The sequence below is a fragment of the Solanum tuberosum genome, unplaced genomic scaffold (genome assembly GCF_000226075.1).
Source record: "Solanum tuberosum cultivar DM 1-3 516 R44 unplaced genomic scaffold, SolTub_3.0 scf00429, whole genome shotgun sequence".
Lineage (NCBI taxonomy): Eukaryota > Viridiplantae > Streptophyta > Magnoliopsida > Solanales > Solanaceae > Solanum > Solanum tuberosum.
This window is the reverse complement of record NW_006239358.1, coordinates 234,995-255,974: the sequence shown is the minus strand read 5'-3', so window position 1 is coordinate 255,974 and position 20,980 is coordinate 234,995. Positions and strand designations below refer to the sequence as shown.

Sequence of the window (20,980 nt, the reverse complement as noted above, 5' to 3'; positions counted from 1 at the left end):
CATGTTTTTATAATTTGGTCTCATTTCACATTATGCCCTTCAACTTTGGGTGAACATTAATACACTTCAATTTGTATAAAATTAAACAAGTAGACATATAAGTTGTATGTCTCATAATACATGTTGGACTCAAATTGACACATGGGACAGTCTATTTGTTCAATTTTATACAAGTTTAAGTGTCTATTTATGCATATCAAAAGTTGGAGGACATAAATGTGAACTGATGCCAAATTAAAAAGCATATTTATGTATTATGCCTTAATTAAAATATGATTTAGTTCTAGTTTCTAAATATTGTCTTGACAAGTTTAACGGACAGACCATTATGAAGCCTTAAATAAACCTTAATTACTTGACAATGGTTAATTATTATTAGTATATAAGTTAATCATAATTTGTGTCTCTTAAAATAAAATCATTTTCTTTTGGGACAACCTTCCCATCACAAGTTAAATTTAACGGTCCAATTTGCAAACTGATTATTATGATTTAAAAAAACGAATCCAATGTTTTTTTAAGAAAAATAATAAATTCCAAAAAACTAGCCGTTACAAAGCAGAAGAGCGTCTAAAGCTCAACGTGTACTTCTTTTTCTCGTCGATTGATGAATGCAAGAACCAGAAAACCCTAGCCAATCAGCAATACCACAAAACCCAAACTCCGATCAACTTTCCGGCGACAATCACATTGCTTTTCCCCAGTGACTGATGGATTCCAACTGCAAATCCACTAGGCTTACGCCTAAGAAATGCTCCAAGAATACCGAAAATTTGAACCCCAATGTCGAAAACAGTCCGGGTTTTTCAAAATCTTGTAAATCACCAATGATGCCCAAATCGTCGATGAAAACCCAAAAGTCAGTTTCCAGAAACCCTAATACAAGTCAATTGACTTCGCCTTCACCCAAAAACAAAATTCGTCAGAGGAAGTTTGTTATCGCCAAGAAGAAGAAGTCTAATAGAGATGATGTGAACGCTGCAATGGTTTGTAAGTGTAATAAGGTTGGTGTTGAGAAAAAGAAGTGTCTTTGTGTTGCTTACGAGACTCTCAGGGCTTCTCAAGAAGAGTTCTTCAAGAATCGTGGTGGAAATGAACAGGAGGAGGAGGGTGAAATAGAGAAGTTGGATCGCCTTGACGAGTCCTTGATTTCGAACGTTCAGATTGTTACTGGGTGTCTTGGTGATTTGCCAGTCAGGCACAACCAGGAGGCAACAATTCCTGTTTCAATTTCTGAGGGTGAATTCGTTGAATTGGCGGAAACATCAAAGGAAGGCGTGGGTTCGGGTGGAATGAGTGTTGTTGGGACTATAAAGAGGGGGAGGGAGAGGTTGTTGGAAGAAGCAAGACAAAGTGTACCTGAAACTAGTTCTGGGAAAGTGTTAAATCTTGTTAAGGCTTTTGAGAAGCTTCTCTCAACACCCAAAAAAAATGAGTGTGAGGAGAAAGGGGAAAAAGATGAAAAGGAAGAAGAGTCTAGTAAGGAACAACAATGGGCATTGCCTGGCTTACAGCCCCTCGTGATTCCTGAGACACAGGTATCTTCTTCTTCGTTTTGTCCACCAGATTTTTTCCTCACCTCCGAGAGTTTAGGCTTGGATTCGCATCGTGCCTCCTCATTGGATAGCAGCCATGGATGGTTAGTACTCGAAACACCACTGATTCATTTTCTTTTCTGTTTCACTTTCCAACATTATAAGGATTCACTATATGTCAACTAGTCTTAAGCTGATTTTCAACCCTGCTTTATCTGAGCTTGTATATGGTAGATTCATATAGTAGAGTCCTATTTGTTTATGATGGAATGTAACTTTTGCTTGCTGTTGTTCTTTTGTCCCTCATTTGGGCAGTGGCGGAGCCAGAAAATTTAATAAGGGGGTTCAAAATTTGAAAAGTAAACACACGAACTAGTGGAAGGGGGTTCGACATCTATTATACATACCTAAAAAATAATTTTAACCATGTATAAATAGTAATATTTTTCGCCGAGGGGGGTCGGATGACCCCCCTCATTACATGCTGCCTCCGCCACTGCATTTGGGTGCTGATGAAATTTTTACTTATTTTTGCTATTTGAAGCTTCAGTATTTCAAGCAGGACTTCAGGTGGTGGTCAAAGAAGCAGACGCGATGTAAGAATTTATAAATCCATCACCATTAGATAAGAGCAATCTGTGTTGATCTCTACTGATTTATTTCCATTCTTAATGCTGCAGAGTGCTGAATCAATAGGTACGTTTCCTAGAAGAAGCTGGAAGAGAAGGCATCGCAAACCGACCTCCCAGAAGCCCTTCAAACTTATAACTGAGGTTTGTGAGTTCTGTGTTTGGTTGCTCTAGCATTACCTACTTGGTTGCTTGTTGTGCAAATATGACCAAATATGTGGTAGCATTATATCTGGTTGAGGATGTGCTATTTCGACAAATAATTATTTAAACAGAATGAACTAGGAAAGCAACAGCACCATACCCAGTGCAATCCCACAAAGTGGGGTCTGGGGAGGGTAGAGTGTATGTAGACCTTACCTCTACCTCGTGGAGGTAGAAAGACTGTTTCTGAAGACTGGACTATGAAAGATGGATTGAATTTTGTGTGGCTACAAGAAAATCAGAATATTGGTCTTTAAATTCCCTTTGTTATTGACATTCATAATGGTCATTGTTCCCTGATCACTAAGTGGTCTTTATTTGTATAGTTTCCTATTAATTGTGTCCTTTCATTGTTGAACTGCATATATATCAACCTTTTCAATTTAGGGTGTCATGTTAAATCCAATTAATCATTTACCAATTTACTTGAGGAGTTGCTTAGATTGGCTGTTGCTGCAGGAAAGGGGAAAAAGCAAGGAGCAAGAATTTGTTAAGAAAGTGCAACAAATGGTGGAGGAAGAGGAGAAACAGAGGATACCAATTGCACAAGGCCTTCCATGGACAACAGACGAGCCAGAGGTAGCATAAGCTTTTCACCGTAGTCATGTCTAATAAGTACTTTATATGTGAATGCATTGATCTACAAGGTTATCTTGTTACTATGCCCAGAACTTAAAAGGAAATGCATCTTTTTGATCTAATATTTTGCCGACTGGAGTTTTCTGAACCAAAATAAAAGAGAAATTAAAGTAAAATGATGTAGGAAGTTCATGTTATTACCTCTCTCACTACACACATATCTTTTGCACTTGGGATTATACGTCAGCCAAGTGCATGTTATTATTACCTCTCTCACTACGCACATATCTTTTGCACTTGGGATTATACGTCAGCCAATGAAAACAAAACTGAATTACTCCATTTTCAACTGTTCAGTGTTTGCCAAAGCCTCCGGTAAAAGAGATCACAAGGCCAGTTGATCTGGTGCTGCACAGTGACATTAGGGCTGTTGAACGTTTTGAGTTTGACCATCAGGTAAACTTTTTTTATTCTTTATTAACTTTGGTAATTCATTTACCTAGATTAATATCTCTTCATGAGAGAGGTAGCTTTAGTTTTGTTCAAAATGCTGCTATGAATATTATCTCAATTTTTCTTTCGTCAAGAATATTTCATACGGAACATGTACATGTATGTCTGTGTAAATAGATTCCCTAAGAAAGTGCACCAATAAGAGGACCCAAACAAATTTCTTCTAGTGAAATGCTGGCGTATGTACGGAAATAACCAATGAAAGTGCATTTGTATCAGGTAGCAGAAAAACTGAGCTATATTGAACAATACAAAATGGAAAGAGAGAGACTACAGAAGGTAAGCCAAGCAAATTTTTGGGATGAAATGCTGCATGTATACCATTTTGCACTTCCATTCTTATTTATACCTTTTATTATTTACCTTCTCTAGATGGCTGAGGAAGAAGAAATTAGGAGGCTGAGAAAGGAACTTGTTCCGAAAGCTCAACCAATGCCCTACTTTGACAGGCCTTTCATTCCTAGAAGGTAGTAACAAATTTCCAACTTTACCTACAAGCTTTTTAGATGAGCATTATTTCTAAATAGGAAATTTGGTGGTCTGCATTAGGTCAGCAAAGAATCCTACCATGCCAAGAGAGCCAAAGTTCCATTTACCGCAACACAAGAAGATCAAGTCCTGCGAGTCTTTGAATGACATGTACATACACAGCAAGAACGACTTGGGATGCAGCGATGGCCTGTGAGACAGTCCTACATTTGGATTTGCATCACCAATTCATATTCTTTTATTCAATGGTGTATATGAGCACTAGTTTTTTCTTTAATCGTCTCAATGTTGATAAAGAAAAAGAAACAGTGATTTTGGCTCAATAATATGCCATCTCTATTGGCACAATCCCCGGGTACTTATGTGATTATGCTTTTGAATGAAAACATTTTGATTGCCCCATTTTTTCGGTTGAAATGATCGTTGTACTTACTCTTCCTGTTGCTCATCAACTCATCGCCAACCTTTTTGATATGTAACTTAGGCAGCAACATGATCACCGTTGATCACAACCTTATTGGAGATTTTACTGTATTACCATGTTGTTTAGTTGATGATCAGATGAAGAAATAAACTCTTGGCTCTTACCTTGTTTTGTTTTTATTTTGTTGTGGGAAATTTGCATTTTTCATTCCTTAAAATGTTGACAAATTCTGGCACCAAGGGTGTGGCCTAGTAGTGAATGAAGTGGTTGAGAATCATGAGGTCTCGATTTCAAAATTCAGACAAAAAAACACACTAGGTGATTCTTTCATCTGTCCTAATCTTAGTGGACAGAGTTTTTTGCTACCTGTTGTTGGTGGGAGGCGATATGTATCGGTATACGAAAGTTGGATCGGACACTACGGTCATCAAAATAAAAAAGGACAAAATCTGATTATCCTTCAATATATGCAGAAGTACATTCGACTTTTAACCTTCAATTACTTGAAGGTGCAGTTTTGACTCTTCTTCTCGTAAATCGTCACCAATTCAAAGAATTATTAACTGTTTACTTAATTAATTACTCATGTGTTATGTTAAATTAGTAGTCTAATATTTGCGGGTACCTTATTTTCTTTATAAACAGACCAGAAGCACATATTTTATTAATATACTCGCAGAGGGATAAAAAAAGACCGTTACTCCTTTTTGTAAGTTGTAAACACCTTGTTGAATAGAGAATAGTTTAATTAGAGATATTCACAATTGAAAATCACATATTAGGCGACAAATTTTCCACGAGACAATAATTTAAGGACAATATCATTCTACCTTAAATTGTTCACTAGTTATGTCGAATCGATCAAGTTATGTCGAATTGATAATAAACATTTACGTGTAATTTGATTTGTTATAAATTTTATTTTATTAAAAAAAACTCGTCAATATTCATTCTACCTATCTTACTAAATTACATAACTCTAAAGTCCAGTTGGATTAATAAAACGTTCATGTATTGTTTGATTGGTTATAAGTTTTGTTATACTGACAAAATTTGATATTATTCATTCTATCTATCTTATTTTACATTCTTGTGTATTATTCACAAGTTTTACAAAACATACAAACTTGTATTATTTTTTTTAATTTTTTTTATAAATTACAGATCAATACCTTAAAATATTTAAAAATTATATTAAACTTTAATTGTAGAAGTTACCAAATATATACTCCGTTCCTTGTATAATAAGTTTTCCTTACATGATCGGAATATAGAAACTAATGAAGTTATATAAGTAGTAGTAATTGCCTTTTCTTCTCAGGCAAGTCCCATTAGCAATAAGAGAGAAAGAGAAAGAAATAATGGAGAATCCGGCGGCGGCGGCGAAGAAAAGAAGCAGGGGACGGCAGAAGATTCCAATAGAGAAGATTGCTAATAAGAATAGCTTACAGGTGACATTCTCAAAGCGTCGAGCAGGTCTCTTTAAGAAAGCCAGTGAACTAAGTGCATTATCTGGTGCTCAAGTCGCCGTCATTGTTGAATCTCCTGCCGGTAAACTCTTTTCCTTCGGAAATCCTTCTGTCGACTCTGTTATTCATCGATTTGAAAAAGGCGAAGATGATGGGTTCAATTCGGGTAGTTGGTGGGAAGATGTGTGTTTGGAGAATTTAGGGTTACAAGAACTTGAAGAATATATGGCTGCAATGCAAGTTTTGAAGAAGAATTTATTGAAGAATCAAGCTAGTAGTAGTAATGATGATTTGAGTATGATGCTCAATGATGATGTGTTCATCCCCAATCTCAATCTCAATCTCAATCTCACTTTGGAGGGCTTCCTCTTCAGTACTAATTTCAAACAAAATACACAGGGAATTTAAGTTGCTAATTTCATTCTTTTCTTCTTGCTAATTACCAGCAAGCAACTTCTGATTTTTGTACCCAGTTATTGACACAAACCTAATTAATGTATTCTTTACATTGTTGAATTTGAAGATGTAAATTAATGTTCTCTGATGAAGTAACCAAAGGGGATGTAGCTCAAATGGTAGAGCGCTCGCTTTGCATGCGAGAGGCACGGGGTTCGATCCCCCGCATCTCCAAATTTTTTTATTTTTTTCTCAAGTCAAAAAGTATAAACAAAATTTCTTCATTCTTGAATAATACTGGTGTAAATCACCATGCACCTCTATAGCTATAGTTACTGTTCAGACTAATAAGTTGTTCTGCATTTCCCTCTTGAATTCGGCGTAGTCTGAAAGCAAGCTACCGTTTACTTTACTCTTCATGTTCTGCAGTAGTCCCCTTAGCACCTGTTCAAAATTGCAGAAGATTAGTCTTTGTTAAACTCCTTCGAAAGAGAGATTAGGTTCAGTATCTAACCGACTCTGCAACATCTCTACGAACAGCTTCAGGGACCAAAGCTAGGACGGGTGGAAGAACAAAGCTAATACTCATCTGTAGTTGACCTTTCAGCCTGGTCCGTGGTCCATTCCTATCGGGGTAAAGAGAGCCTTTTACACCAAGTGAGAACTCAGATGGCTTCAGCACATCATCCAACCCCTGAAGCTCCCATCTTATCTGCATATTTATGTGGCGTCAACTCCACATCATTCCATTACAAAGACAACAAATGTATATATGATTAAGGCTACATGGTGAAGATTTGGTTTGACACTTACTATGTCGAGTTCAAGAACCTTAGAAACATTATGAGGGATCCCCGGTGGGTACTCAACTCCTTTGGTTGTACATCTCAATCTCATATCAATAACTGGCAAGACGGTGATCAACAGGAACTCTATGGGTAGCATGTGAATTCTCCACTCTTCCTGCATGGAACTAGTAGTCAATCATAATATATAATAACAATGCATGTTTTAATAATGAAAAGCAGCAACAGACTGAATAGAGAACACCAATCATTCAATCTCTTGACACTATAAAAGAGGAAAAAGGAACTTTATTCGGAAGTGCTGTCAAACTAAGACATATTTCTCTAAGTCATTCGTGTACATTCAGATCAAACTTCAAAGTGAGGCATTCATCAGAGGATAGCTCTCGAGATATAAGATCAGTCAGATTCCACGCATAAAGTGATAGTTAGACCAACGAAGGAATAGGCATGAGCCTTTTCCTAAATTCCAAGAACCGTGAAAAGTTCCAATTTGGAATATAAACATAACCCACCTTGTGCATTTTGTTAGAAATAACGATCATAAGATCCGAGGACATTCAATCCGCAAAGAGTTCAAAATGAATTTGTGGAGGCAAAAAGAGATAACACCTAGATAGCCAACATATGTACTTAGAAGTTAAGGTTGTAATGGTCGAGAGTAGTACAGTAAAAAATCAACGGAATAGAGTGTCTAACAAAATTACCTTATAGATGCAAAGAAACAGGATGAACTCAGTAGCTGAATTGCACAAGTAACTATGGAAGGAGAACTACTTGTTAATTACCTCTATATCTTTGTTTTCCCACCAGATATTTTGTTCATCAACAGCTTTATAACTACTGATGTTAGGATGAATATACAATCGACGATTGACATATTGGTGCACAATTAGCACAAAAACAAACCAAAAACATCGAGTGATGATACTAAGTTAAGAAAATGGATTGTGGTCTAATTCTAACCCTAAAATTGAGAATTGCCCAAAACCATTTAAGGAGAAACACATATTGTTCCGTCAACCAATGATGAATAATACCTCATTGAGTTGCTGGCTTCTTCTTTTGTCAGGGAAAATGGCCTTGAAAACTCTAGGCTTATTCTCCAGATATCCATCAAACGAAGCCTGCGAACGCAATACATGATATAGATTATACAATTGGCTAATAAAATTAACTAGTTGATTTCTCGATCGGTCACTTAACTAATATAGTAATTATATCATTAACACTCATTTTTTTGTTGTTGAAGAAAATTGAAAATGTGAGAAATTAGCCGACTCAATTTAAGATAAAAGGAGAATTCAAAAATTTAGTACCCTGGGAATTTCATAGAGAGGAATATCAGTGTTAATTCTGCAAGTGTAAGTTGTAGCATTATTTGTCATCTGAGATTTCACGATCAATGGCTGTGACCTCCATTTTTTTGCCTGGGAGAAGAAGAGTATTCCTCGTTTATTGAATTTGGGGACCAAATTGTTGTGGAATGAAGATGAACATGGTGTATGAGCTGCTGCAATCTTTGCCATTTAGGTGTCGATTACTTAATTGAACGGTTTTGACAAGGATTCCATTAATGGTGGAGAGTGATGGACTGTTGCAAAAGGAAAGAGAAACAAGATATGGACAGATAGCCATATCTACATGTGGCAATCTCTCAGTGGTAAGAGAGATGATTATGGCTCCACAATATTTGTTAAGTACTAATCCCTCCGTTTAAAAAATAAATGATCTAATTTTTTTTGTTACAAAAAATAAAAAGACTCATTTTTTTTATAATATTTTAATTTCAATTTTTCATATGACTTGTTTAAGGATCACAAAATTAAAAGACATTTTTACTATAACCATAATTCAATTAAAAGAATAAGAGGAATTTTGATGCATCCAACTTTTTTTTTGGGAAGGCTGATCTATGACTCAATTGTATAAGGTAAATATTTACGCATGAAATTTTCAATTTTTTTGAAATGAAATTTATATATTTGTAAATTACGTAAAAAGTATTATGAGTCACAATAATTGATAATTCAAAATGTTTAAAAGATCTATGAAAAATTTATGGTCAAAGATAGACTTGTTTGACTCTTGAAATCCGAAAGGTGACATATAAAATGGGACGGAGGGAGTATCAAATTTTACATATAAGTTAATTTATGATGGAATAATATTAAAAAAATACATTACTAATTTCTTACTTTGTTGGGTCATAAAATAATCAAAGATGCTATTTCCTAGTAATAGCAGGATTTTGTAATGCACTCTCTATCCATATTTTTTCCAGTATTTAGGATTGGGCAAAAGCTGAATCGACCATAAACCTAAAAAAAAATGTTATTGATTTATTGCTATTTGGTTATTGAGTTAACGGGTTTCTAATAGTTTTATTTTAAAAAAAATTGGTTCGATATTGATTTTTAATATTGGGTAAATCGATAACCCATTAAGAATGTAGTAATTTATTACTTTTACCTACATAAATATGAAATATTAATTTCAATACCTTACTAGTTACTGTCTTTGCCATTTAGCCTTCAATTCATACTTCACATTATACAAAATATCAAAACCTAAAGTAAGAATCACATTCCTCTTAATTTCTTTGTGTTATACTTGTGTAGTTTTTTTCATGTTATTATTGTTTCTATTTTATGAGTATTTGTAAAGTTAATGTCTAGTCATGTCATTTTTTTTTAGAAAGACATATTATTGTTTTGTAAATATTTTCTTATTGGTTAAACCAAAAACCGAACAGTTAAGAATAAAAACAGATAAAAAATATCTTATTGATTGATTATTAATTTAGTGCATTTAAAAATTGAAAACTGGTAAACATAACCGATAATACATAAAATCGAACCGAACCGAGTCGACCGATGCAATTTGGTATACCCCTCAAGGAATTTATTTTTACTTGTCCAATATTAATTTAGTATACCCCTCAAGGAGAAATATATAGAACGCTAACTTTACTATATATGTTAGATTCAATACTTTGACAAATGCATTGAAAATTGGCTATAGTTAACTAACACACAAAAAATAATGTATATTTTGAATATGATGGATAAGTAAAAGTGAACGGATAAAAATAACTCCACGGAATGATTGCGGTACATAACATAACATAAATAATCTTGACAATGAGTTTATTTAGCAAGCTGCCGTGTAGTGCGGATCCTTAACAAATAACAACCTTGTTTCCCAATCCAACGACTTAACCGTCTTTCCCCCTTTTTATGTTTTGTTTTAACTAACTAACTGCTCATATTTCTTGTGACCATTTCCAGCTTCTTCACTTTTCTAATCAAACAGGAAATTAAACTTTCAGAGGGAATTACCACAAACCTGACCATGTCTTACTACCCGAAAGGCCACCATCACAGTGACGATGTCCCTGAATTCGATGAGTATGATCAGACACCCTATGGTGGTGGATACGATATCGAATTGACATATGGCCGTCCAATTCCACCATCGGAGGAGACTTGCTATCCTCCGATGTCTTCCGAGTCTGATGATTTCGACTATGATCGCCCCCACTACACTTCCTCTGCCGAACCCTCTGCCTATGGTGATGAAGCTCTTGATAATGAGTACCAGAGCTATTCCAAGCCCAAGACTCGTCCCTCCCGTTCCCGCCCATCTAGGGATGGGGATGAAGATGAGAACCCTAGTCGCAAGCCTGGGATGAATCGTCCTAGCGGAGGAGGTTATGGTGGAGAAAGTGAGTATGATGAATCCGGGTATGGACGGAAGGGGAAGTATAATGACGAGAGCTCGGAATACAATGAGCCAAGTTCTGATTACGGATCAGGTTATGGAAGGAAAAATGATGATGATGAGTATGGATCAAGGCAGAGAAGGAAAAGTGAGGACGAGGAGGAAAACACAGAATACGGTTCTGGTTACGGACGCAGAAAGACAGACTCTGAGTATGAATCAGGGTATGGAAGAAAAAGTGAGTATGAAGAAAACTCTGGTTATGGACGAAAAGCAGACTCTGATGAATATGGATCAGGATATCGAAAAAAAAGTGAGTACGAGGAGGAAAGCTCGGAATACGGCTCTAGTGGATATGGGAAGAAGACAAACTATGGAGAGGCAGAAGACAGTGGGTATGGAGGGAAATCAACTAGTTATGGGCGTTCAAACTACGAGACAACAGAGGGTGAAGGGTACGGGACATCATTTGAGAGGCCTAGTTATGGAAGGTCTGAGGAAGAGGACTACAGAAAACCCAGCTATGGAAGGCGTGACGATGATGATGAAGGCTATGGTCGCAAGAAATATGTAAGTACCTGACTACTCTTCCTTATTTTTGAATGAATAGCGTAACTAAAATGGAATGTAACTCACTTTTGTGCTCTCAGCTCACTTATCTAGAGTTTTATTCAGCTTCCATTGATTTGATCTTATAAATCGGCAGGGTGATGATGACTCTGAGGAGGACGAGGACGAGGAGAAGAAACAACGTCGTAGGAATCGCCACCGTCGCCAAAACTCTGACGATTGAACAGAGTTCTTCTACCACCTGCACCACAGATTCATGCCTCAGTAGAAGTTATAGTAAATAAAGTTGGCATGTTTTCCTCAGTGTTTGGTGTTTTGTTCCATTACAAACACTGATGATTAAGCAGAGTGCTTTTGTCATCTGCTCAAGATTAATGTCATATCACTAGAATAGTAAAATAAAACTTGGCATGTTTTGTCTGTTCACAGAAGGAAATATTTGCAGTAGTAGCTATCTTTCTCTTCTCTACTTGAATAAAAACCCAGACTTTTCAAGCAATACTATGCCATAAATAGTTCTCTTTTGCTGTGTCTTTATATCAACATCCAAAATTCAAAAGCATACCTTTTGCAAAGTCATTTGGTTGGATAGGACAATACTCCCTCTAATTCATATTAAGTGAATTGTTGGGGTATGGGCGTACGGCACACCCCTTAAGAAAAATATTGAAGGACATAAATCAAAAACTACTTTCCACTATTTACCCTTTTGATTATTCTCAAACTATTCTCCTAGAAAATGTAAAGTAGTTAAGAACCTCATTAAATGAGGGGTAAATATGGAAAAAAAGTCTCGATAATTCACTTATTTTGAACTATGAAAAGAATTCCAACAATGGACTTAATTTGGACTAGAGGGAGGGAGTATATACAAACGGCATAAGTAGGGAAAAGTAGAATTCTTCAATAGTATTAATGATAAACTTTTTACAAACTACACGTATTGGGGATCTTATATGTCATGTCTCTGCAGTTGCTATCAGAAGAAAAACGTTTTCTTTTACTCTCTTTTCAAAGTTACAAAAGTTTTACATTGATTTCTTATTGTACCGTCACATGGAAAATGCCATAGAATCTTCTTCGTCCAATTTGTTTTAAATCAATACTTGATAAAAATGGTAAAAAGATAGAGTAAAGGTACATTATAAAGTTAGAAGGTTAAATGCAATGAAAACTAATTCAATGGAAAACTTTTGGGGAAAAAACAGTCATCCCCATTATGACACTTCTGTTTATCAATTATTTGAAAAGTTACATAGTGTGATATGTAATTATATAATGAGTTACCTACTTCATCTTTTGAGGAAGATGCAGCTGAAGAAGACACATGCTAATGCAGCAAAGATAGAATTGCCACAAAAGTCCGTTGAGAAGCAACTCACTCATCTTCTGCCCTTGCTAAGAAGCAACACTGGAATACAAAAATCACAGTTGTAAAAGTGAGAGAATAAGAGAATTAAAAATACTTACTTCTATCTGGCCTTTCTTGGCAAACTTTCGACCATTCTTTGGTAGAAGCTCCTGCTTTTCACTCAAACTTGATTGACAGGTCAATTACTGTATTCTGTCAGATTCTTGGGGCATACATGGACATCTAAATTCTTAACTCGGTATGATCATATATACTTATGACTGGTCCATAAACAGCTCAAAATGACTAGAATGTGCATCGGTTAAGTAATTTCACTCTCCTCCTTCACAGGCAGAATACATTACTTAAAATTGTTGTGCCTTACTGCCCTCTCAAATTGCAAAAAATAGGCATTTGTAGATGATCATCAAGCTTTTGTTATTACCACAACATTTAAAGTTAATTCCTTTATATTATTGATTGGGTAAGCAGTTATTCAGACCTATAGCACACAACGCAGAAAGTGCACAGTTTTAGCACTATACATAATGAACAAAACAAAACAAGATCGGTCAACTCTATTTTGGTGAACTGGAAACTTCATGATTCATCTCTTCACCATTCTGAGAGGCAACCAATGAGTCAGAATCGGAGTCTTCTGCTGTTACAGCACCTGGGCTATCATTATCTTGGTTCCCAGAAATAGATGAAAATGACAGTGGGTTATGTGTTGAGCTTGCTTTCTTTAGTCCCTGAATGGCTCTTATTGCAGCTAGCGTGCTTCGGTATATATCCCCATTTTCTTCCCCCTGTGGAAATGTTGTATCAGGGAGAACATTGGAAGCATATGAAGAAGTTGCTCCCATCTGTTCATCTGCAGGGGCAGCTGATTCAACAACTTCTGCTTCCAAAGGAAATAGGACCTCAAGATTAGCCTCACACTCATGGACTAATCTCGTCAGAGGTTCCGTAGTAAAGATCGGCTGATGAAGTGCAACTTGTGTAAAAGGAAGACGCAACAATCCCCCAGTTCGTTTATCATACTTCTTCAAGATCTTAACAAGTCCTAATGAAACAAAAAATTGTTAGAGAAGATACCATGACCTAGCATAAATCAGAGGTAGTTATACCTCTAAACCAAGAAGCCTTATACCATGACCTTGCATAAATCAGAGGTAGTTATACCTCTAAACCAAGAAATCTTACTTTCAAGTTAAACTAAAGTATGACTAGTTATGTGAGAGTTGTCCTTGTTTGCCGAGTAGAGCTAGTAGCTCCCATAATTTTACATCACCCCTATTCCTCTCTCTAATACCCATCATCTGTTGTCCCCTCAAAGCATTCCTACTTTCTTTTCTTTCTCCTTCCAACACCCCTCCCTTTCCATCCCCACACCACATCATCTCGTCATCTTTTCTCCCAGCTTCCTATCCTATCCTCTATTTTCCCTTCGTCTCATCCCAAAACCTCACCATCTTGTTGTATCAACTACAAGGCTCTTGAGATTACACATTCCATGTAATCAATTCGAAGAATTAATGTATAAAATCGGAAAGAAAAAGTGAACTGGTAGAAGATATTAGAAGTAGAGGAAGAGAATTAAGGAAGAAAAAATCATCATCAGAAAATGGTTAAAGGATATTGGGGAAAACAAAAACTCAGAGATAGAGGAATTGTGTTAAACATTAAACTGCATGCGGAAAAGGGCCTAAAATACCCTTAAACTATTACCCTTCGTTAACCTTTTGGCTCCAAAATGCCCCTAACGTCAACGTATTGGCTCTAAACTACCCTTATTTTTAAGGGTCCACTTCAAAAATAAAATTAAGAAATTCATTTATTACGTGGCGTGTTCCTATTGGCTATTATTAAAATTAACCTAATTAATTAATCTCAATTCATAATCCGGATCTACCCATAACCCATATCTGCCTCCGTCTAAATGTGGTTCCCTATCTTCATCTTCATTTTTCTTGGTGGTTTATTCTCTTCAATCTTGGCTTTTCTCTGTACTTGAGTTTTAACAATCAAGTCTGCTTATTGAAATGCAACAATAAGATTTGGGTCAAAAAGGTTAACTTTTCGAATCCAAATCTAGCGTCTAAATTTTGACAAATATACAGGTAAAATTTTCATCAGACAGTCTTATTCTTTGGCTGAAATTTTTAAACTTTTTCTCTCAAAGTTCATACATTTTTATCTTTGCAACAGATCTTATGTTCTGTCTGTCATTAGATTTTGTCTTCGATCTCCATTCTTAAACTTCAAGGTCCTTCCTTAGCTAAGAAATATCAATGATGTCAGCTTCTTGATCTTGTTCTCTGAACATTCTTCTTGTGATCTTCATGGACTTGGATTGGAGTTACATGAAGAGTGAGTGTGAAATTGAGAAATTTAGTGGTGGCAAATTATGAATAAACCCATCTGATGCATCTGAACATAGAACTCTTTCTTGCTTCAAATACACCGGTGTTTTGATTATCTTTAAATTCTTGAGAAGCTTTTTCTTCAATTATCTTCAATTTTGAAATTTTCAATAGAAAGTAATCAAATTATAAAAGCTAATTTCTTGATTTAATGAGGCTTTTAGGCAGGACAGATATGGGTTATTGGGTGGATCTGAGTTCTGATTTGAGATTAATCAATTAGGTTAATTTTGATAATAGCCAATAGGAACGTGCCACATAATAAATGAATTTTCTTAATTTTATTTTTGAAATGGACCGTTAAAAATAAGGGTAGTTTAGAGCCAATACGTTGACGTCTGGGGCATGTTGGAGCTAAAAGATTAACGAAGGGTATTTTTGTACCAAATTCAATAGTTAAAGGGTATTTTAGGCCCTTTTCCGAACTGCATGAAAATGTGGAGTGAAGTGAGGAGAAAGACAGCATCCCAAAATTTGGATTAAATTTGTAATAGTCAAAGCTGTTTTGGAGTTGCATTCCGTTTCTGTATCTTCTAGCTGCATCTTTACCTCAGTTTATGTAGTTTGATGAGTTGCTTGTAAGAGTCACATAGGCAATAAGGAACCAATAGCAGTGGAGAAAGTGGGTAAGAGTCTAAGACACATGCAGCTTGGGAAAAGGATGGTGTTGGGAGGACTAGGTGGAAGAAGAAGAGTATGAAAGAGGGAAGGCTTTGAGGAGGAACAGCAGCTGATGGATGTTGAGAGAGAGAGAGGGGAAGAGAGGGATGATGTAAAATTCATCTGGCAAACAAGGCCAACTCTCATAACTAGTCATAATTGTATTTAACACAGTAAAATTTCTCCTCTAATCCTTAGAGCACTATGATGCTGGAAACACATAACTATCACGGGTAACAAATTGCAGAAGTGCAAGGTGAAAATTGACAGACAAAAATTCTATACCTGCAAAATTTAATGAGCTATAATTTTTCAGAAGAACCATCTCCCCGTGTATAGAAACAAAGTCCTTACGGATGTTCATCATTTCTTCACTGAATTCATTGTTTGTTGCAAGAACTCCATCTTCGTCGCTCTTCTCCTTCACACGTTCAATTCTTTCCTTCAGTTCCTGTTATACAAGTAGAGAAAAAGAAAATCAAAATCCACACTATAGCAATTTGAGACTCGCAATGTATTACAAATATCTTTGAGAAATAAAAATTCAATAATACTGCAATACGATGGCTCTCATTCTGTTTCACGTTTGATATCTTACACACTCATTCTTGCATCCTTCCAATGCCTACCCCTCCATTAAGATAGGGAAAAAGATAACACTATCCATTTTCAGTACCCTTCTAAACTCACATAGTGGAATATGAGTCAAAATTCAGCAAATGCGCCCATAAGTTCCAAACTGAAAAATGCATCCTATTCCACTGTCTGCCTCCACAACTTTTGAAGTGGCCACCAGGCCCACTACAAATTACATTTTCATTCTCTACAACCAAATAACTCACTCGACCGCAGACCTTCAAGCATCACAGAACCCCATACCAGAGACAGCATTTACCATGTTGTCTCCACTGTGCACCAGCCACGATTGTTGTTAGTTGGCCAACGGAACTGTAGCTCCGCCACCCCCGTCTCACCTTACTACTTCTTAAAGAATCTTAATTTCACATTCACCAGTCACGTCCATCGTTTTTTGCCACAATTCTTCAGTCCTTGCATCACCATTAGCACACCCGCAGCTTTCCTGGAATCCTTCCACTGCCATAACTCGTTTCATTATGGATTACCCAAAAAGTAAACATTTTGATAGTTACTTGACTCCACACTCCAATCGCAAACTACGTAATGTTTGTATCAAAATTCGATTCTAAATGTATATTCAGGCCTGAATAGGCCAGTTGCAGATTGAATATGCAATTATAAGGGCTTCATGCTAAAACTTGACAACTTTAGTTTGCACTTTTAAGTAACAATACTCAACAAAGTTATCTAGAATGATAGCCATATTCCTGTCTTTATGCTATAATTTACTCATGATGCCTTATGCAGTAAAGGCTGATGGGACAAAGAAATCCTGCATAATTATATATTATGGAGTGTAGCAATGAACCTTAAATGTGTTATATATATGTTAAAGGCATTTGGTTACTTCTGACACCAGATATCATATAATAACTCCTTTCACCAACTACCAATCCCAATCCTGGACTAAGACGGATGACATGCTCCACCCAAAGCCCTACACGGACACATGTACCAGATATAAGAGTTACGAACCCACCCCATTTGCTCTGAAATGTATCATATTCTGATCCAGATGAAGAAAAGTTAAAGACCAAGGTCATCATTGGATCCAATCATTTTCAAAAGAAACTTAGTCTCAGTTTATGATTAACCAAGTGAAGTATTCATTATGCATGCAATTCCCTAACTACTAGTACACCTCATGAACCGACCAAGGGAGGGGTTGACTCCGATGCCGGGCTTTGAGGATCGAGAGCAGCTTTAGAAACGGCACAAGTGAAGTGAGTCACCCCATATAAGTAATATGGGCAAGTACAAGAGGTTAGTATTATGGAACTTTTTTCACTTTTTAGTTAAATTAGAGTAAAAATATATGCAACAGACTGGGAAGCATTGACTATAAGGCAATCTAAAGAATAAAGTGATATTTAACAGAGAGAATTAATTGTTTATACTGAATGTTTAGTTTTATTAGTGGGTGTGAGATTTAATTATTTCACATGGTAAGTACAAAAATGAGGTGTTTCATACAGTAATAATTTGAATTTGGGTTTATGTTTATACTCTGATTGCGTTAAATATCGTGAATTTTATTAATGGAAGTGTTATTTAAATAATTGTATCCATTACCTTTGTGTCTGAACAAGACAAGAAGAAAGCTGTACAACACAGACAATGCCAGTTCCACGTTATCGAAGTCATATAAAAGTCAATAAACTATAGCAATATTTAATATTTCTCTTATAGTATTCAATATATGAGTGTCTTTCTTATTTAATCTAGTACTTGGGGCCACATCAGCAACAATACCGATAAGTGTGGTCAAATATCCTAAAAATAATTTGACAGATAGTTTTATTTTTATAAGGTAAAGAACTAATTAGATAGTTATCAACACTTGATCAAGAGAATTTTGATATTTATTGGATGGGCAGCCTCCATCAAAAGTAGCAGGACAAGAAGAGAAACAATCCCGACTAGTCTCCACGCTGAATAATAATGATGCAACAAAGCTTCAAAGAAACTAGTAAAATGATCAGCTCGCAAGGTGTCCTGCTTGTTTAGCTTGTTTAGGCAACCCAAGCCTAGGTTGCCATGTTGTGTGGAGGATCATAGGTGGCTTGATCTAACAGTTTAGTCAAGCACCCTAACTCCGAGTTGCCTAATAGAAAATTTTCTTCATTGGACTTGAAGGAAGATTGAACATTTAAGAGTACAAGTATTTTTCTAGAGAATTTACTTAGACAAGTTGCTGCTTACGAAGGGCATAACCTTAGATAGGAGGTTGTGGAGGACAAGGATTATGGTAGAAAGTTAGTAGAGTGTTGTCTCATTTATCCATACTAGTAGTAGTAGTAGTAGTACTTCTCTTGTAGTTTTTGTCCTTCGATTTCTGTTACTATTTGTTGTCTCTTGTCTTCGATTATCGCACTATTTTGTTGAAGTTATTGTTCTTTTTCAGAATATTTTGTCATGCTCTCTATACTATTTCTCCATAATTTCTTTACTTCCATTATTTCTTTTTCGAACTACTTTGAGATGCTTTTCCTTGAGCCGAGGGCCTATCAAAAACAACCTTTCTACCTCCCCATGTAGGGGGTAAGGTTTGCATACGCTTTACCCTTCCTAGACCTGACTTGTGGGATTACACTAGGTATGTTGTTGTAATATGCTTAGTCGGGTGTTAGTGTTATATGAGAAAGCCAGAGATATTCTGATATTTAGTGTTTGGCATTTCCTTGGTCAAATCAGCTCAACAAATTATAAAGGCAGTAGGGGGAATATGCCATTAAGATACTTTTATATCCCCAGCTTTACTAAGAATATTCTCCAGGAAGCTCCTGTCATACCATTTCCCTCCACCAGCACCCAACTATTTGCTTCTATTTTTGGGGTATGTGGTGTATATATATCTGCTCTCAATCACTTGAACCGTCCATCTAAAGACCACAAGGGACCATTATTTATTGGCATTGCTCTTAAGTTCATCATAGTTGCATTTGCATTTTTTGGCCTTTGTTGTGATTCATATAATGATTTCCTTCTCCACTTACACTTCATCAAATATCACATATCACATACCACAGCAGCATATCTATCCAAAAGAGAGACTTTGTCACTTTACCAAATCCTTGTACTCTTGAACATCTAAAAATATCTATTCTTCAATTCCTCCATCCTTTATCTCACCCACGTACTAATTGCCGCTCACAGAAGTGACAGTACATTTATCCCTCTTTACGACAATAAGCTACGAATAATACAACAAATAAACACCGGAAACAAATTCCTTAAAACCTTCACATTCCCAGATCCATCTAAAGCTAACAACTTGATCCAATTTATGGAAATCATAAGTAAAAACTCTGATGAAATTTCGGTTTTTAGGAGTTAAACAAAGCGCAATGGATATAACGGATTCATGCAGTTGACCACAACTAATCCAGAATTTAGGTGTAATTAACCAATTGATTGAAATAAAGGAAATTGAAAGCTGAGCTTATCAACTGTAAAATTCTGTTCAAGTTAAATTAATCAAACTAATCAAGCGTAACAATCACGCAGTCTCTTCACACCAAAACAAAAATTGAATTTTTTAACGGGAATTTGTAAACAAAAATTTACCAGCAATTCAATTTCAGAATTACAAACAGACAATAGCGTAGATTTTTATTTTTATTTTTTTAAAAAAAAACGAAACCTGGAAACGGATAATGAAGTCTTCCTCTTTATCCACGTAGAAATCGTTGAACTTGTCGAGTTCCTCATTGAGAATTCTGATAAACCAACCCTGCAGCTCGGTCGCGGCCGCTGTCGCGGGCGGCAGCGGCGGTAGCGGAGGTGGATTATCGCCGGTGGAAGAAGGGATGTGCTTGATAAGCTTCTTCAAAGGCTTGTAACACAAGTATTTGTCCCTCCATTCAGGTAGGGTTTCTTCCAAATGGATGCTGAATTCTTTCCCGAATTTCATATCACCAATCGCTCGATTTTATACAAATTCGAATAAACACACTGATTTTAAACAAAATTTTGCTTTTTGAAGTTTAGAAATCCAATAACAGATAGGACAAAATTTTACTAAATGTTAAATTCTCACACCAATTAGCAATTTTGAGTTTAGATATGCATTCCCTCACCCACCAACCAAGGAACTCAAATTATAGGTTTTTAACAAAGAATTTAAGTTATCATAGATACTTTTAAGGATAAAAATGATCTCTTTATCGTTCTACAAATTGAGTAGAAGAAAATTATTTTATATATGTAAATAAATATATCTCCTAAATAAATATAAAACTAAAAATAAATTTGTAAAAGAATTACGAAATCATTGTGGCGAGCTTATTTGTTCTAATGTCCAATAATGTTACAGCAGAAAATGTGAGTAAAAGTCACATATAAAATAATCACTCATGGAATTTTAACTTTTACATGTGAAATTCCTAGCGATCCAATTGCGCAGAATACCATGACTTTTGAAAGAATATTCGATTACAACTTGTAGTTGAGTGTCATGTCAGCTTAGCCATTCTGTCCCCCAAGAGACGCAGGAACAACAATACAACACATATTTTAGAAATTGTTGTCATATAACTCGACTTTGAGGTCAATCAATGTTAGTGAT

At 35.9% G+C, this 20,980-nt stretch overlaps 5 protein-coding genes and 1 non-coding gene across 7 annotated transcripts; 4 read left to right on the top strand and 2 right to left on the bottom strand.

The window, feature by feature from the left end:
• Positions 1-554: 554 nt before the first annotated feature.
• LOC102602912 (uncharacterized) lies at positions 555-4,297 on the top strand. 2 transcript variants are annotated; one of them, XM_006363351.2, is made up of 8 exons: positions 555-1,639; positions 2,086-2,131; positions 2,216-2,308; positions 2,828-2,947; positions 3,305-3,403; positions 3,680-3,739; positions 3,833-3,927; positions 4,010-4,297. In XM_006363351.2, the coding sequence occupies exons 1-8, from the start codon at positions 711-713 to the stop codon at positions 4,143-4,145; spliced, it is 1,578 nt and encodes a 525-aa protein (XP_006363413.1). In that variant the 5' UTR covers positions 555-710; the 3' UTR covers positions 4,146-4,297. The 2 variants fall into 2 exon arrangements, with proteins under 2 accessions (XP_006363413.1, XP_006363412.1); XM_006363350.2 differs by having other exon boundaries at positions 2,080-2,131.
• Positions 4,298-5,607: 1,310 nt separating this feature from the next.
• Positions 5,608-6,268, top strand: LOC107058109 (agamous-like MADS-box protein AGL62). Its single transcript, XM_015303435.1, has one exon. The coding sequence runs from the start codon at positions 5,735-5,737 to the stop codon at positions 6,248-6,250; it is 516 nt and encodes a 171-aa protein (XP_015158921.1). The 5' UTR covers positions 5,608-5,734; the 3' UTR covers positions 6,251-6,268.
• Positions 6,269-6,399: 131 nt separating this feature from the next.
• On the top strand, positions 6,400-6,472 carry TRNAA-UGC (transfer RNA alanine (anticodon UGC)). Its single transcript has one exon. It is a non-coding gene; the product is annotated as a tRNA-Ala (tRNA).
• LOC102602574 (uncharacterized) lies at positions 6,407-8,681 on the bottom strand. The gene is made up of 5 exons (XM_006363349.2): positions 8,364-8,681; positions 8,085-8,171; positions 7,052-7,201; positions 6,753-6,950; positions 6,407-6,682 (listed from the first exon to the last, which is right to left on the bottom strand). Exons 1-5 carry the CDS (start codon positions 8,571-8,573, stop codon positions 6,578-6,580), a joined length of 750 nt encoding a protein of 249 aa, XP_006363411.1. The 5' UTR covers positions 8,574-8,681; the 3' UTR covers positions 6,407-6,577.
• Positions 8,682-10,149: 1,468 nt separating this feature from the next.
• On the top strand, positions 10,150-11,578 carry LOC102602239 (uncharacterized protein At5g39570-like). The gene is made up of 2 exons (XM_006363348.2): positions 10,150-11,337; positions 11,474-11,578. Exons 1-2 carry the CDS (start codon positions 10,399-10,401, stop codon positions 11,558-11,560), a joined length of 1,026 nt encoding a protein of 341 aa, XP_006363410.1. The 5' UTR covers positions 10,150-10,398; the 3' UTR covers positions 11,561-11,578.
• A 1,562-nt stretch (positions 11,579-13,140) lies between these two features.
• Positions 13,141-20,601, bottom strand: LOC102601906 (SPX domain-containing protein 4). Its single transcript, XM_006363347.2, has 3 exons — positions 20,057-20,601; positions 16,060-16,225; positions 13,141-13,754 (listed from the first exon to the last, which is right to left on the bottom strand). The coding sequence occupies exons 1-3, from the start codon at positions 20,324-20,326 to the stop codon at positions 13,267-13,269; spliced, it is 924 nt and encodes a 307-aa protein (XP_006363409.1). The 5' UTR covers positions 20,327-20,601; the 3' UTR covers positions 13,141-13,266.
• Between the last annotated feature and the right edge of the window lie 379 nt (positions 20,602-20,980).